The sequence below is a fragment of the Chrysochloris asiatica genome, unplaced genomic scaffold, assembly GCF_000296735.1.
Source record: "Chrysochloris asiatica unplaced genomic scaffold, ChrAsi1.0 scaffold00031, whole genome shotgun sequence".
Taxonomy (NCBI): Eukaryota; Metazoa; Chordata; class Mammalia; order Afrosoricida; family Chrysochloridae; genus Chrysochloris; species Chrysochloris asiatica.
In genome coordinates, this window is record NW_006408549.1 from 22,508,286 (window position 1) to 22,526,416 (window position 18,131).

The 18,131-nt window shown below is 38.9% G+C and overlaps 2 protein-coding genes across 4 annotated transcripts in view; one reads left to right on the forward strand and one right to left on the reverse strand.

Annotated features, from left to right (window-relative positions):
- RALYL (RALY RNA binding protein-like) overlaps positions 1-18,131 on the reverse strand; it is a 1,110,405-nt gene that overhangs the window by 447,221 nt on the left and 645,053 nt on the right. The gene's annotated exons all lie outside the window — the stretch shown is intronic.
- LOC102812749 overlaps positions 1-18,131 on the forward strand; it is a 170,016-nt gene that overhangs the window by 74,127 nt on the left and 77,758 nt on the right. The window contains exon 3 of the mRNA XM_006859249.1: positions 13,090-13,265. Coding sequence (XP_006859311.1) covers positions 13,090-13,265 — 176 coding nt within the window. The remainder of the gene's footprint in view (positions 1-13,089; positions 13,266-18,131) is intronic.

Below are 18,131 nucleotides of genomic sequence, written 5' to 3' on the forward strand. Positions count from 1 at the left end.
TCACTGGCCATCAGCCTGTTGATCCTTATCTGATTAATTAATCCTCACCTCTCCTTCGAGTAACCCACGCAGTGGTCTGAGCCGGTCTCAGACCCTCATACCCCTCCATGCATCATCATTCAACAGCATTTGCTTCCATTTCCTCTGTTGTTTTTCTTTTTGGATGTACACCGAAGCACTCAGGAATATACATAACCATTCAAACAAGCCTGCACCCAGGCCACCAGTATACAGTCCCTCTCCCTCCTTGAGTCTAGATTCCCCAGCTGCTCCATCTCTCTACGTCATCATCTCGGCCTCCATCTCTGGCGTCACTGCTTCTCTGGATAGGGTTCCACACTCTACTCTTCTCCCTTGATGGTCCCAGGGTCCTCTGCTCCTGGACTGCAGATCAACCACTCCTTTTGTTACAAAACATCTACCTTTACATATGCAACAATTGCAATCAGTCCTGATACCAATTGCTCACTATTGAACCACAAGAGTCTTATCCTCAGCTCCTTTCACCAGCCCACCTAAAAAGGTTGGAAACCACTCAGTGGAGATTCTAGCACACCGCTAATCTTTTCAAGAGCTGTATTTGGATCACTACAAGTAAATAAAACTACCTTCAAAGAAGTGAGCATACTCCATTTTCCAAAGTAAATTTTACTACCATATCTAAATTAATACCTAGTGGAAAATACCAGCAATTTACATGCAGTAGAGATTTTTCTTTGTACAATGTCACTATGGATTCATTAACATATATTAAAAATGACATTATCAGTTCTGTTCCAAGCATATGGAACAAATGTTGCCTTTCTCTTTTTATCTCTAGTTTATGTAAAGTACATTTACATGATGTTTATGATTTCTTGTTTGCACTGACCCACACAGAGCAGAATCACAGAGTAGTACAGGGTTGCTCATTTTCCCAAAGTTTTTTATTATTATAATAAAAAGAGAAGAAAAAATTTAAACATCAAATAAAAGAATCTTATGTCCTGATTGGCACTGTAATCACTGTATTGCTAACTACAAGGTTGGTGATTCAAACCCATCAGTTGCACCTTGGAAACCCTATTCAGGGTTGCTATGAGTCAGAACCAAATCAATGGCACTTAACAACAACATTATCTCAAAAATGGAATATTGAAGTCTATTATTTTTTAAGTGTTTCTGCATGTTTCCCTTCTTGAGTACAGAATAAGCTGGGTCTACATTCCTTGTCATACTTACTTCCTGGCTGCTTGGAGACTTTATGAAACACATAAGTGGTTTTGTTTTGGCTCATAGATAAGCACTAGACCAGTAACTCAGACTATAAACTTATAGTCTATTTATAGGAGATTTTTTATAGGAGATTTATAGTCTATTTATAGTTCTATTTATAGGAGATTTTTATCACAAGAAAATTTAGCGGCATAACGATCACAAAATAGGTTGGATTTTAATTGCTTAATCCTCAGAGGTGATCATTTCTTCCCAGGACATGATGTTTGCTATTCTACTAGCTGACATAATCAGTTATACAAGGAGACTTCTAAACATTTGTGGAAAAAATGGAGTGAAAAGATAACAGAATTTTTCTATGAACTTTTTGGAAGCCCCATTGTATATGACTAGATAATGTACAAACGAACACATTGGCCACTTGATATTATTTTTGTAACAACTAATATGAAGTTTCACAAATGACACTAGGGTCAAAGATCATAAAGAAATAATATAAATGAATTTAACTATTTTAAAAATAACCCTCCCTTTGAGGGGTAGAGAAAGAAAATAGCCAGAAATATTACCATAGAAAGCTTGTAAGTCCGTCTTCTGCTTATAACTGATTGGAATACCTAAAATGGGGCTACAACGTGCCCAGTGAAGGAGGCTTCCTGCAGAGTTTCTGCATTACATAAGACAATAGGTGGAATCCTGAACCCCATCCAGAATATTCTGAGGTGGGAAATTTCCACTAGAAAGGACAAGCAGACCAGCCTGGAGTGGCTAGAAGAACAGAAGATACTTCTTTTTAAAAAAGACTGACAGGAAAAATACAAAACAATAATGGCAGACCTACTGATTACTACAAGAACAAGTAAGTTGCTTGACCAGGAGACATCAGGATAAGTGGTCGGGTCCTCTCAGGGCAAACCCCCTTCCAAGACTAAGACTCAATGGGAATACACGCTCTGATTGGTGACCACGTTTGTCACCAATAAAGGGAAGTGAGGGAAAAACAGCAAGGAAGCTTCAAGCCAAGCCCTACAATGGTCAATAGACTCCTGTGAACCTGGGTGGACACCCAGTTAGCCAGCAGTGTGGCAAGACCTGGGGACTCTTGGGCCCAGAGTCAGTGACATAGCCACAGAAGACTAGGGTGGAGTGTGAAGCACCCAGCTGATAAGAAGAGAGGGCATATGCATAAGAACACCCACACTTGCAGATAATACCCACTTGACCTGGCTTCAATGACTGGATGGTCAGAGCTCAACTAGAAGAAGAAAGAAGAAGCAAAAAAGAGTATTCTGATACAATTTGATGAACTTGACCTACACCTATGGATGAAGTAGCTCAAAAGAGGGAACAAATCTTTACAGCGAGGATCATTCCCACTCCCTCCATACACAGAGTAGACAGGGATGGGAAACTTGAACACTGGCTACCCAAAATGGGGGGGCGGGGGGAGGGCTACAAAGGCAAGAAGTGACTGGCTTACAAGCTTTCAAGAAGGAACCTAGATCCAGAGGGCTCGGAGGAAGGTAGAATCTCCACTGAGTAGTATCCAATCTGTCTGGGCGGGGCTGATGAAAGTAGATGCGGATAGGTCTCTTGTGATACAATATTGAATAACTGCTATCAGGACTTTCTGAGGGTTGGAAATGTAAAGGTAGACATTTTGTAGCAAAAGAAGGGGAGTGACTGACTTTGCAGTCTAGGAGCGGAGGTCCCTGGGACCATCAAGGGAGAAGAGCAGAGAGCAGGACCCTACCCAGAGAAGCAGTGATGCCAGAAATGGAGGCAGAGACAATGATATGGAGAAATGGAGTGGCTGGGGATTCTAGACCCAGAGAGGGAAAGGGGCTGTGTGACCAGGGTGGGGGTGAGGGGTGGGAGTGGGGGGCAGGCTTGCAGGGTCTACCCTGAGGTTGATGATCCATGAAGGGGATTGTAACCATGGTAATGAAATGATATAGATAGGATGAATGTAAAGCTAATGTTCCCCCATGTAAACTATCACATAATTCACAATAAAACATTTAAATAATAAGAAAAAATAACCCTCCCGAAAAAAAAGAGAAGGGGGAAAAATGACAATGTAAAAGAAAAACAAGCTCACTATGCGATGGACTGACACAATAGCCCAAACAATGGATTGATGCATAGCCACAGGGCTGGGCTGCATTTCCTTCAGTGAGATAAACATAGCCAGGGGTAGGGGACAATGTGATGGCAACCAACAACTAACAATGTTAGGAAAACGCCTAACGGTATTACTGTCAGAAGGACTTTTTATTAGTAAAACAAACATACAAATATAAGAATTTACCCCTAAATCCCAGAAGACTCCATTTATGATCAAGAGAAATAAGCAAAAATATAGGGAAAAATATTCAGGCTTACAAATGGAAATACCATATTTTGTGTCTGAGGATAATGGCGCTTGTGTCTCTGGGGATGTAAACCCAAGACAAACATAACTACAATCATAAAGTCTCTAGACTCTTCATGCCAACACAACATTTCCATAACATAGAGAAAATATGGATACAGTAAAATTCTATGTGGTTTTAAAAAAAGGATAAAGTAAAAATAGCTAAAACCAGAAATGCCTTCTATAAATACTTACTGGGTGTTTGATCATACATTTATCACATTAACAAAATGTGTTACAGATTTATTATTCAACCACTTGTTTTACTTAGAAATATTGACGACTACGGAGCAAAAATTATGCTAGAGATCTTGTGAAGAAAATGTTCAGACATAATCCCAACTCTCATACAGCTGTACATTAATGCATGTGCCTACACATACACATACATTTACATCCATACAATATCGACGAAGGAATGTGTATGGAAAAGTTTGTGGAAAAATGGAATTACAAAATCATAGAAAATGGAATGAAAAGCTAATGGTATTCTTCCACAAGCTTTTTGAAGCCCCCTCATATATATCTTGAATTTTATCATTCAATTTAATGTCTAATTATAATTGTTATAAGATCAATGAATAGGGTAATCCAACTCATTGTTTCAGTCCTGTGGGTTAATGAGCCAGACTGCAAAGCCATTTGAACTGCAAGGTCGGTACCAGCTGCTCCTCGGAAACCCTATACAGTGTTGCTATGGGTTGGAACCAACTTGAAAGCACTTAACAATAACAACATCACTCATTGTTTGCTTTTCCATGTTTGCTCAGAACTTCTCCAGCTTTAAATGTTAAGTCTTTTGTCCTCGAAACTCTTAGGTCCAGAAAAACTGTCATGGCCATTCATCACAGGAAGAATAAATGGTCACAAAAATGAGAGGAAAGAAAGTGCACATATTAGTATCTATCTCCTACAAAGGGAATTATTTCTTAGATACACATAATAATTTCTTGGGAACAAATGACATTTTCTACACATAAATTAGACCACAAGATAGGAGTTATAAATCAAACCCTACGTGAATACAATATTTCAAAAAGGTTATCAGCAGTATTGTCTAAAAGTACCATTATAAGTATTCTGTGGGACAAGGTAAATGGTGACAAAATAATACTGTGAATGTGGGCATCAAAATTCAAATGACCAAAAAAACCAAACAAACAAACCAAAAATGACATTTCAATAGCAACAAATACACTGAGATCTCAAATGTTGTTTTTTTAATACCACTTTGCAGGGCTCCTTGGAAAAATGACTGATTTCTAGGGTTATGGAAATAAGTATATTGGAAGGGCTTCAAAACATTCATGGAAAAATTCCATAATCCTTTAATTCCATTTTTTCCTGAACTTTTTGAAGTTCCCTCATATAAGATGAGACTGGAACATCTTTCAATGCCAGGACACAAGAAAGTATTAAAAAACAAAACAAATAATCAAAATGTAAAACAAAACCAATACTGATGGGGTATTTCAAAGGAACAAAGAAGTCAATTGATAGATTTCCCGATAGCCAAAGCAAGAATAGTTTTAGCAAAAAAAAAGTAATATTGAATTATAACCTCAAAAGAAAATAAATGTCCTTGAGTTCATACAGACATAAATGACTGAAGAGATAAATGCATTGGGGGCAATACAAATCTGTACAGAAAAATTTCAAATAATGCAAATACTCCACACCTTAAAGGAGAGGGTGTATAACTCTCCACATATGGAAAAGGGGAGGAGGTCATAACTTTAAAGTAGAGAACTCTGGCAAATATTAATTCAGTCACATGATAAAGATCATAGTAACAGTCATAATTCATATTGATCGTATATACCCTTGATTTAAAGTAAAGTGATAAAACGTCATTTCACCTCTGTGATCTCATTCCCCAAACCTATAATCCAGTCTAATTATGAAACAGACATCACAGAAAATCCAATAGAGGAGCATCCTACAATATTCTTGACCAGTACTACTCAAAATTGACAAGGTCATCAAGAATAAGGCAAGTGTGAGATAAAAATGTACAGTCAAGAGGTGCCTAAGAGAAAAATGACAAGTCAAGGTAATGTAGACTCCTCGATGAGATCCTGAAACAAAAGGGAATCTGAATACACTGTGGACTTTGGCTAATACTGTTATCAGTATTATCAGTTAACTCAGTCATTGTAAAAACTGCACCATATTTACGGAAGTGGTCAATAATAGAGGAAACTGTGTATATGTGTGATAATATAGGGAATCTCTGTATATATGCTCAATGTATCTGTTAATCTAAAACGGTGTCAAAAATTAAAGTTTGTTAATAATAATATAACAGTTCAATATTGAACATGGCACCTTTAGTCTGTTGCTGTTGAGCTGACTGGCTCACGCTGACTCCATGTGTGTAGAGAAGAACTACTCCATAGACATTTCAAGGCTGTGTCCTTCAGAAGTCGATAGCCAAACCTGTCTTCTAAGACAGCGCTGGGTGGGTTTGAACTGCCAACCTTTTGGGCTACTAATTGAGTACCACAAGTTGTAGTAATATTGTGCCCTCTTGTGACTGATTTTAACATGTATATTAACTTCCAATGGGCTTAAGGATTTGTTTTTCCTGAAATGGACATGAAAAGGAAAGAAATTTACTTTTATTTAGGCATTTATTAGGTGGCATCTGTGTTAGATGCTTGTTATCTGTCTTTTTTTTTTTTTTTTTAAGTCTCAAACAAGTTCTATGAAAGGACATAATTCGCATATCACTGATGAAGAAACAAGCTGAAAGGTTAAATTGACTAAAGAGAAACTATAAATTAAGATGCTCAGAGTTAAACCCAAAGTGTAAAACTTCCTGTTCCCATCCTCTTTCCATTATTCCATATCACCCACAGGAAAGAAGGATAGTTCAGCACTTGGCTACTAACCTTAAGGTTGGTGGTTTGACCATCTGCTCTCATAAAGATTATAGTCTAGAAAACCCTATGGCACAGTTCTACTCTGTTCAATTGGACCACTATGAGTCAGAATTGACTCAATGATGCACAATAACAACAACAGAACTTGGTGATTATACAGATATCTTAATTGTATATAGTATTCATCAAAGATAAACCTAATTCAGAAATTTTTCCTAGTTTGGTTCTCAGAAATAATGATAAACTGGAACTGATTTGCAGTCTCTTCTTCCAGGCACTAGCTAGAAGAAGGTCTCTTGAGTGCTTGTAAAAAAAAGGTCCATTAGACTATCAACTCCTTAAGCAGGTAGACTTGGTCCTATGCAGCTGCGTATCACTTGAAGGTCTGTAGCGTATCTCTGGTGGACAAAACGAACCTAGAGAATCATGGCAGAGCTAAGTCTAGAACCTGGGTCTTCAATGGACTTTGCAGAAGTAATTTGTCAAAGAAGTGTTGTAGCAGCCAGAAATCAGAACATTTGTGCAACTTCCACTAAAATCCTAGGAATCTTTTAATTAAGATTTGCATACTTTATTTCATTTTAAGAACCATTAATAATTTTGTAGGTTTTTTCTTGGAAAATGAAACTATTCAGGAGTCCACACTACTCCCTATATTTCAGACTTCAGACCAGCCAGCCCTTTCCTTTATCTTTCAACCCATCTTTTCATTGCTGCATATTCCCCAACTTCCACTCATCTCAAGGACCCAGGTGGTCACAAGTGAACTGAAGATTAATGACCCTTTCACTGACTAGTCATAGGGGTGGTTTTGGAAAGTGGAAAAAGAATCCTAGTTTCTTTCAAAACAGTAGCTAGAATTCAGACAGCTATTAGAGGTTGTATCATGCTGAGTCCGAGGACTAGTCCAGATTCAAAGGAAGTCAGAGATGGTTCCCACTGGTTTAAATTTGGTGCTGTGAGCAGGATTTATTGCAATGGCTCCAGATCTAAGAAATTGTGAGGTTTTATGGGGGAAAAAAGCAAAGGAGGATGGGATAAAATGTTTCACCTGAAAGGAGAGCAGCTTATGGAGTTGCCTGGAGCTGATGTCATGCTGGACACAAAAGATAGATGATCTGTGATGGAGGTCTACTGGCCCTGCCAGAGGCCAAGACCACATGCATATGAATGGGGTTTATCCAACGTAGAGGAAAAGATTGAACTTGTGTGTTTTAAAAGGTTAATGTGTTTGACTGCTTTATGGACATTGGCTTCTTCTGCCTATTATTGCAAAACAGACATACATGTGTGCTAGCAATGTTGGGAATTAGGATTACAGAGAGTTTGAAAACCGGCCTTTGGCCTATTCTTGATTAGACTTTCTAAAAGGGGAGTTAGAAATTGTCCAGAAAAAAACAGGTTTCTTGGCTTAAGCCTCTGTAGAGCTTTAGGTGGAATCCTGAGCCCCACCCAGAACTTCAGAGTTGAGACATGTGAATTGGAAAAGACATGCAGACCAGCTCAGAACTGTTGGAACAATAGGAGATTTGTGATTGCAAGAAAGTAGAGAAAAAAGCAGATAGTTTGGCATTTTGAGTTTCAGAGGCCTCAAGGCAAGGAAAGCTGGCCCATCAAAAATAATCCTCTTCTAGCCCAGAACCAGTAAGCTATATGCTTGCTGATGATCACCTGGTTTTACTTGTGAGTGGAATTGGGAGAAATGCAGCAATGGTGACAGGAGCTGAGTTTGGATATATTTTATTGGCACCTGTTTAGGGTAGATTGTAAACCCATTGTTGTTGTTGTTATGTGCCAGGGAGTTGATTCGGACTTATAGCGACCCTGTACAGGGTTTCCGAGGCTGTAAATCTTTACAGGAGCAGAAAGCCTCATTTTTCTCTCATGGAACTGCTGGTAGTTTCGAACTGCTGACCCTGAGGTTAGCAGCCCGATTCATAACCACTATGCTACCAGAGCTCCTTTGTAAACCCATAGTACTCATAGTATTCAGTAAAAGAGGAACTGGGGGAGGGGCTTTCTTGAGACAGGAGAACAAAACTCTTTGCAAGCTGGCATGAGGCACGTCTGCCCATGCCTATTGGGTTGATTTTGCCACATCAAATAAAGAAAACCTCACGTTCACTAAAATGAGAGCAGATTGGATTTGTTGAGCATATGTCAGTAAGCACTTGTGATAACTCATCAGTGACCTCATAACTAAGAGGAATCGAGGCAGTATCCAGGATATCCACAATGTTTCTCACATGTGTTTGGAGTACTCATTATTAGCGATGTTGTCCATAGCTTGTCACGATCCACAAAGTTGAAAACCTTTCAATAGGGAATAAGGTAAACATCTTTCTGGTATTTTCTGCTTTCAGCCAAGGTCCATCTGACATCAACAATGATATTCCTCATTCCATGTCCTCATCTAATTCCGGCTTAAACCTCTGTCATCTCTGTCACTGCAAGGTTGCAGACTTTTTTGAATTATCTTTAGCAAAATTTTGTTTGCGTGTGAATTTAATGATATTTTCTGAAGCTTTCCATATTTCATTGGCTCTCCTCTTTGGAATGGATACAAATACAAATCTATTCCAATCAGTTGGCCATGCTGCTGCTCTCCAAATTTCTTGGCACTGAAGGGCCTCCAGTGCTGCATCAGTCTGTTGAAAGATTTCAATTTGTATTCCATCAATTCAAGAAGTCTTGTTTTTTGCCAGTGCTTTTAGTGCAAATTCGGCTTTTTACTGTCTTATAATAAATCCTGTTTCTTAGTGTCAATTATAACTCCCCCTTTAGCAAATCTAATCAAGTGTAAGTTGAAGGTGGGCTTACAAATTCTCTGTAATCAAGATAACCAGTGTTCTTTCCTATTACACATGTGCATAGAGCCTTGGGCTAGCAGGGTGGATGAAGCAGACCCTGGCCCTCTATCAGTCATCTTCCTAAACCAGATAGGCTTTTGCCCCAGGTTACTTCATTAAGCAGCTTTTCTCCCCTTCTTTGCAGCATAACATTCTCATTTTAATTTCAAACTTTAAAATTAATGACCACCAAAGTAACCTTTTAAGAATCGAAAGTTTTACTTCCCATGCCCATTCATTCTTACTCTTACAAAATTCCATGTTTTCATGGATCTGGAACCATTGCGCTAAGTCCATCCTGCCTCCCCGCCCCCCACCAGACCTCCCCATTAATACCGTTTACTCAGCTGTGTTCAATAATTCATTGCAATAGTCTTGCAGAATTCAGACACCATATAGTTATGGAGCTTATTAGGGAGGTTAACGGGTTACAGTTCAGGATTGGAAATACTCAGGGCATAGTTCTTGCATTCAAAACAGCTTCTTCCCAGTTGTGCCTACAGGTAGGCCTCTTTCTGGCCCTTGGCCTTCTCAGCCCCAGGCTCATTTTTCTCTGACCTACTTCCGCAATGTACAAAGCTGTTTTAATACTACTGATTAATGCCCAAAGGGCACTCTATTTTGCTATAAGCTTCAGCCCGAAGACACTCAGCTATAAATGATTAGGAATAGTTTTATATTCTGCTTCCAAAAAATACACATGATCACAACACAGCATCTATTATCTGAACATAATTATATAGCAATGTCTAAGTTTCTCTAGCCATCTAACTTTAGGTTACATAAATGTGTAGAAGCATAGACCACCCACATTTATGTGCATGTAATGAATGAGAGTCAGAGAAAACGAGGAAGATCCCCAATAAGATGGATTGGCCAAGTAGTAGCATCGATGGACTCAAGCTTGGCAACAGTAATGAGGCTGGCCCAGATCAGACAGTGTTTCATTCTGCTGTGCATAGGGTAGCTATGAGTTGGTACCGACTTGATGGCACCTAACAACAACAACAATGAAAAGACTCCTCATTTATTTATAGAAAAACTTAAAACTGTATTAGTATCTTCTAGGGAGTATTAAGAAAAAACAATATTCAATTAAATTATTCAGGACTGCATGTTAAGTTGCTTTCTAAATACAAAGAATGACATCAGGCTCTAAAGTTATGCCTTTTATTTTTTAATTAAAACAACATAAATGTACCCTCAATCCCAAGATTGCAGACATGCAAGCAAGTAAACACTGAATTTAGATGCTATTCACAAGATCATTAATACTCATAGTAATTTTGGCATGTTTCTGCTCAAATATGTACTTGAGGGATGCTTATGGATACATTCTGTTTTCTATAATTGGAAACCTTAATTAACCCTCCACCTCAGATATATTGATCAGAGAAAGCACTGTAAAAGGTGAAGAAAATAGGGCAGCATTTCAGAGAAATAAAGGGAAGATGTTTGATAGTTGTTGAGTGTGAAGGTGCAGGAACATCATGGGAATTTGGAAGCACACAAAGGAAAGTAGAGAAGTTACACAACAGAGAGTGATCGGGAAGACATGGGAGCAAAGCCTTCTGTGATCTCCAGAACTTGAGCAGTGGCGCTGTTAGGATGGGGTCAGAGGGCTGGGAGAAGAACACAGTATGAGGCTGCTTAGTAAACAGAGTATATGCAGACAAGTGTACGTGCAAAGAACTCTGGCTAATTGTTTGGTTCTGATAAGTCTAACTTGGCAGCAGGAGCATTCCAGTACAGATACTCATGCTGTGATCACAGGCACCATAGTTCAGTCTTTTAGAAGAGACTAAAATTCAGAGTCTTCTTCCTCGGTGGAGAAAAGGTGAGCAAGCCTATCTGGGCAAGAGCTCACACTGGTAAGCCAACATTATATGGGTAGGGGGAGATTGAGACTATCAGTGGACCTGAGTTATTTATTGGCCTTGTCTCTGGAATAGTAGAGTCTAGGTTTGGAGCAAAAGGACTCATGATAAACCCACCATACATAATAAAACTGTAACTGATTCAGCTGCAGAATTTAGAGGCTGGTAGGAATGAACAGCAGATGGTTATTGTTAGGTGCTGTGGTCTGGGTTCCATCTCATAGTTCCAGGCTATGAATCTTTATGGGATCACAAAGTCTCATCTTTCTCCCACAGAGCAGCTGATGGGTTTGAACTGCCAATCTTGTGCTTAGCAATTCAGAGCTTTTCCTACAGTGCCACCAGGGCTTCAGTCAATTAAGTAGGTTAATTCTATCTGACAAGGCCATGAGGATTCACAGAGGAAAGCGCAGAGCGTAGTGTGTTATCAACAGCTTGAGGCTGCAGCTGGTCCACCACTCTAGCAACCAGAGTCGAGCTTTGGGTTTTCCATTCCACTCTGGCCCCCAGTCAAGTTCGCTGATGCCAATTGACCACACCTGGCTGTCTTTGGCCCTTGCTGCCCATGGCTTTCTCTCTGTTTCCCCATTTGTTGCAAGCACTTTCCCGCAGTAGTCCACAGACTTGCTGGCCCAGAGCCCTAACATGCAGGGCGACTTCCACAGCATAAGGTGGTGTGCACAGACTGGGTGAGACCTCAAGGAGGAGCACCCCCAGGGCAACTAACTGTCCTCCAGAACCCCCACATCCTTAATTACACTGCTGCGGGTTACCTGAAAAGTAAGGGAGGGGGGCACCACAGAAGAAGTAGCATTTCTCAGTAATTATGATCATGGAATCTGGGGATGAAAAAGATAATGATGATGGTGATGATAATGCTAGGGCAGCATCAGCTGCAGTGAATTACTATGTAGATCAAAAGAGATGGTTTTTTTTTGTAGCCTACCACCTATTGGTGCTTTGAAATAATGCGTTGCTGGGCTGCATGGTCAGTTTAAATTGCAAGGTCTGTGGTTCAAACTCACCAGCAGCTCCTTGGAAACCCTATACAGGGTCGCTATGAGTCGGAACCAACTCAACGGCACTTAACAACAACAACAACAGCAACACAACAACCTATTAAGCACCACGCAAATGTTTGTAAATAAGAGTAAAATAAGAAGGATGATATGATTTTGATTAGAATACAGATGTACACATTCCTGAGGGGGTGCCCTGAGATAGAAACCAAGTAAACATTATTGATTTAGTTCAAAGAGTATGTTCTTTATTGGAAATCCTAAAATGAAGCTTGTAAGTCAGGACTTTTCTTCTATTTCATGCTCAAAGGAGAAAAGGAGTGCTTTGACTGAAAAGTTAAATATTCTTTATACTGATTTCTGAGACATCCCTTGATTTATTTTATAATAAAAATTCACCTTTTCAAGGGTAATGGGAGAGCTAAATTTTTAGTTAGTTAATGGAAGAAAAACTGTATGAAAGTAGACTGTTTGAAGAAAATGTCAGAATTGTTTAAAAAATACCAAGTCTTTACCACATGATGGCACCAAAGTACTATCCAAAGATTTACCATTTTACCTTTGGACACAGATTGCATTCACTGTTTTCCTTCATCTATTACATAAAAGCTACAGAGCATTCTTCACCCTCTAAGAGAGTACAGGAAACCTGACAGTTAACTTTCTCTTAGTAACAAATCCTGAATGTGACGATGGATGGATTTCAAATTGTTATGAGGTTAACGTAGGGAATGAATATCACTGGAAAACAATCCTATTAAAATGTTCTACAATTTCAGAGCCAATACCCTCTTAAAAAGTATGTGGTAAGTCTTTTTGTATGTGCAGGAAATTTTCAGAGATTCACACTAAAAGAATTTAGGAATACCTGCAGAGAAGTACAGTACACCCTGCTGACAGAAACAGCAAGATATGACAGTTATTTTGGCATTAGGGGTACAGACTGCCTTTCGTATAGAGCACATCAACTTCATATTTTCAGGGAGAACACTCTTGGAGTTACCGTATTACATGTGTTGACATATGCCCTTTATGTAGGTAGTTTGGATTGAAGATAAAAGTGGGGAGATAAACAAAAAAGACAGCCAAAATGGAGATTCCATATTGGCAGACCATAAGCGTCTTGCTTATACAGAATATTTTCCCAAATTTCACAGCTTACAAATAAACCATACCCACTGACACTGAGTCAATACCAATTCATCGAGCAGAATACAACCTCCCCATAGGAATTCCAAAGTTTTGTTTTTTATGAAAGCAGACTGCAACATCTTTCTCCCATGGAATAGCTGGTAAGTTTGAACCACCCATGTTTTGGTTAGCAGCACAGTGCTAATCCACTGTGCCACCAGGTCTCCTATTTCATCGCTTATAACAACCCATGTAAAACATTTGAGTAGGTAGGACATAGAAAATTACTATCGTTAGAGGTTCAAATAGATCAATTTAAAGCAATATTATTAGGAAAAGGACAGTCTTTATACAGAAGGAGAAAGATACCCATCATATATCTAGTTGGTAAGAGAAAAATTTGTGGACCTTATTCAAGTCATCAGTTCCATAAAGGTATTAAGCTTTAGTAACTGTTCTCATAAACAATAAATAAATGAATAATAATGAGAAGTTGGAAAATAAAGGGTCCATACTCAAAGAAGTAAGGCTTTCCTTAAGATGGATCCTGAGCAATGTTCTACATCCTACTTTGGTGAGTAGCGACTGGGATCTTAAAACTCATGAGTGACCACCGAAGGTGCAATAATTGGTCTCTCCCTATGTGGAAGAAGGAAGAGTGATGAAGATTGAAGACTGTTGGAAACCATTAATTCAATGCACTAATGGAACATGTAAATATCAGGCTCACAGCCCTGAGACCAGAAGACCAAGCACCAGTCATGCTTGGCTACCACTATCAACTGTTCTGAAAAGGATCACATGAAACGGCCCTGGATACAGTGTGAAAACACGTGGGGTAAAGCTCCAAATTAGAAAAAGGGGCTGGCTCACTGGTTAGACAGAGACTAGAGGAACTTGAACTGAACTCACCCTCATGGCTGAATTTTCAGCCAAGCAGTAGATAGAGGGACAACAACACTAGTGAAGTATGCACACCGTGGAGATGAACCATTCACGACCAAAAGGGCAGCATTTACCTAAGGGCAAAATTGAGAAGGGCTGGGAATGAAGGGAGGAAATGCGATAACTGATGTTACACTGAATGAGTCACAGTCATTGAAAGAAGGATATGATTTATCAAATGTAAAACTGGTGATCTGCTCTGCAAACCTTCACTCAATTCACAATAAAAAGTTAAAGAAAAGAGATGGACTCTGGGGAAGCATTTCTCAACAGGAAAGCAGAGACATAAGTGAGGCAGCCCAGTGAACTACACAGACATGAGATTTAATCTGACCACCACAACAGAACAACTATGTATCTGTAGCACATAGTGCAAATGCCCATGTATGTATGAGGAAATGTTAGTCATTAGTTAAGTCTATTTGCCAAAATAAGGGTTATATTAGCTTTGCAGCCAGTCAGCCTCGAGGTCATTGCCAATCTCTTTCATTTATTCCATATGCTAATTTAGTTGAGAACTACTTCATTTTACCTCCATTTTTTCATCTGTAAAATCCCTCACCTCATAGCATGAATGGAAGAACTGCAAGAAATTTCAAACTCAGAGTCTTTTCTTCGGCTCCTCTCTCTGGTCTTAATATTTAATCAACAATCACACAGTGACACAATATCATAATTCTTCATTCATTCATCCATTTATCCAACAAGTATTTATTAAATGTTAATTATATGTTAGTTCTGCCCTAGACATTGCTGATATAAAGATGAGTATGTCTTATTAGACATTCTATAAAGAATTTAGTTTATTGGGGGAAACAAACAAGTAAACAGAATGTGATGATTACTAGTAGAGTTATTCACAATGTGAAATGGGAAGATAGGGTAGGGATACCTAATCTCTGTTTCCTAAGAGAATTTGAGAGAAGACTAGAATTTAGCCTAACAATGATAAGGATGTTTTCTATTAGGTAATAATGGTAGCGTAGTGGTTACGAATCGGGCTGCGAACCTTAAGGCCAGCAGTTCGAAACTACCAACTGCTCCGCGGGAGAAAGATGAGGCTTTCTGCTCCCGTAAAGATTTACAGCCTCGGAAACCCTGTACAGGGTCACTATGGGTCGGAACCAACTCCACGGCACATAACAACAACAACAACAACAATAATTAAATATAGTAATAGTCATGATAATGATAGTAGTTATAATAATAATAATAATATAAAGCACACTTAAGAAGGGTCAATGGTAAATATTCTACTATTTGGGGGAAATAGCAAACAGTTCATTTTAATACCTCCCACCACACTGGCCTTCTGACAGTTTCTAAAACCTACCAGACACTTGCCCTATTTAGCACATTTATAATTGGTGTTCTTTTTGCCTTTACCATTCTTTTTGCCTTGATCCCTAGAAACTCTATGTGGCTGACTCCTTCTCATCCTTTAAGCTTTGGTTTAAATGTTATCTTTTCCGAGAGACCTTTCAAGACCATGTAATACACAAAATTACTCTCTCTCCCCATTACCCTATGTTTGGGGTGGGGGACTTTCTGCCAACATTTATAACATCATTTGTGGGCTAAACAAAAGTATCAATTTAAAGATTAGCCTGCTATATACCCCTTGGTTGGTTGATGATGCATGGAGGGGATTGTAACCACGGCAATGAAATGATATACGATAGGATGAATGTAAAACGAATGTTCTCCTATGTAAACTATCACATAATTCACAGTAAAACATTTTTAAAAAATTAGCCTGCTATATTTGATCAAACATTTATGGTGTAGCGCTGCAGCACCAGGACCAGATTGCGAACTACAGAGTTGGCAGCTGAAACCCACCAGCTACTCTTTGGAAACTCTGTACAGGGTCACTATAAGTCAGAAGTGATTTGACAGCACTTAACAAGAGCAATAAATGTGATGACTAGAATTGTGGTTGCCTTGGCAAGGCCAGAACAAATGATTTCACGGACCTTATACGGCTTGCACCCTGATGTTCCCCAATCCAGCCCAATGAGATAAAAATCAATTTTTATTTTATACATCAAAGATTGATCTTGTTGCATTTCTTTACTTATTATGTGTCTTTCCTATTTGTCTCCCTTCCTTGGCTGTTAGCTTGAAGAGGACTAGACAAAATCTTTAAGTCCAGGAGTTGCATATAATGGCTTTCATGCATGATACAAGCCCAATAGCTACTTTTTTGATGGGTAAATGAGGGCAACAGCATAGGACAGCGAGTGAAAAGATTCGATAACTAAGCAAGGTCAGGAAATGCTATGCTAAATGTTTGGACTAAATCCTAAAAGCTCTGGAAAACTCTTGAAGGATATCAGTTTACAAATGGCCCCAATGCATTTCTATTATAGAAAATCACTCTGGTAAGAATGTGGGAACAGATTGCAGTAAGGGCAGCCTAGAGTCAGGGAGATCCATTAAGAGCCTACTATAGTAATTCAGGTAAGAAATGCTATGAAAACTTAGGTTAGTGGCTGTAAGGTTCGAATAAACAGGCAGACACAAGAAGTGAAAAGATATGGAAGGATGAGAAGTAGGTATTGAATATTTTGACTCTGAAGTGATTACTGGATGTTAATATTTATGTCTAGAGATTAGTGGAATATTCCAGAAATATAAGTTGGAGCACTAAAGACAAATGATGCAGTGGTTAGGGCAAAAAGACTGGGCATTTGCCAACAAGGGAGTGGATGAGCTAATTTAAGAGAATGCATGCAATGAAAGAAATTAAGACAACAATGGCATTTTGGAAAACAGGATTATTTAAGGGATGAGACATGAAAGAAGAGTCTACAGAGGAAATAAAAATATTAGTAATCAAACAGTCATTGCAAAACCAAGAATAAAAAGAGACATGTAAACCAACGAAAGCAAACATGTCGAGAAGGAGGAGGTTGACCACAGTGTCAAATGTGGTATAGAAGTTAAGGATATACTGATGAAAAATATCTTGTATATTTGGTAATGCGGAGAGTTTTTTTTAAATTTTTTTGTTTGCTGTTGTTAGGTTCTGTGCTGTCTACTTGGTTCTGACTCATAATAATCATATGTACAACAGAAGGAAACCCTACCCCATCCTTCGCCGTCCTCACAATCATTGTTACGCTTGAGTCCTTTGATGCTGCTACCGTGTCAATCCAACTCATTGGGGTCTTCCTCTTTTTCACTGACCTTCCACTTTATCAAGCATGATGTTCTTTTCCAAGGACAGGTCCCTCCTGGTAATATGTCCAAATTATAAGAGACAAAGTCTGACCATCTTGGCTTCTAAGGAGCATTCTGGCTGTACTTCTTACAACACAGATTTATTTTTGTTCTTCTGGCAGTCTGTGGTACTTTCAAGATTCTTCTCCAGCATCATAACTGAAATGGATCAATTCTTTTAAAGTCTTCTTCTATCAAAATACAACTTTTACATGTACATAAGGCTATTGAAAATACCATGGCTTGGGTCAGGCACACCTTAGTCCTCAAACTGACATTTTTGCTCTTGAACACTTTATAGAGATCTTTTGCAGAAGATCTGCCTAATGAACTATGTTATCTGGTTACTTGACTGCTGCTTCCAAGAGTGTTGATAGTGAATTCAATCAACATGATGTCTTCAACAACTTCAATCTTTTCTCCATTTATCATGACTTTTTTTATTGCTCTAGTGGTGACGATTCTTTTTTCTTTACATTGAAGTGCAACCCATGCTGAAAGCTGTGGTCTTTGATCTTCATCATTAAGTACTGTAAGTTCTTTTTGCTTTCAGTAAGCAAGGTTGTAGT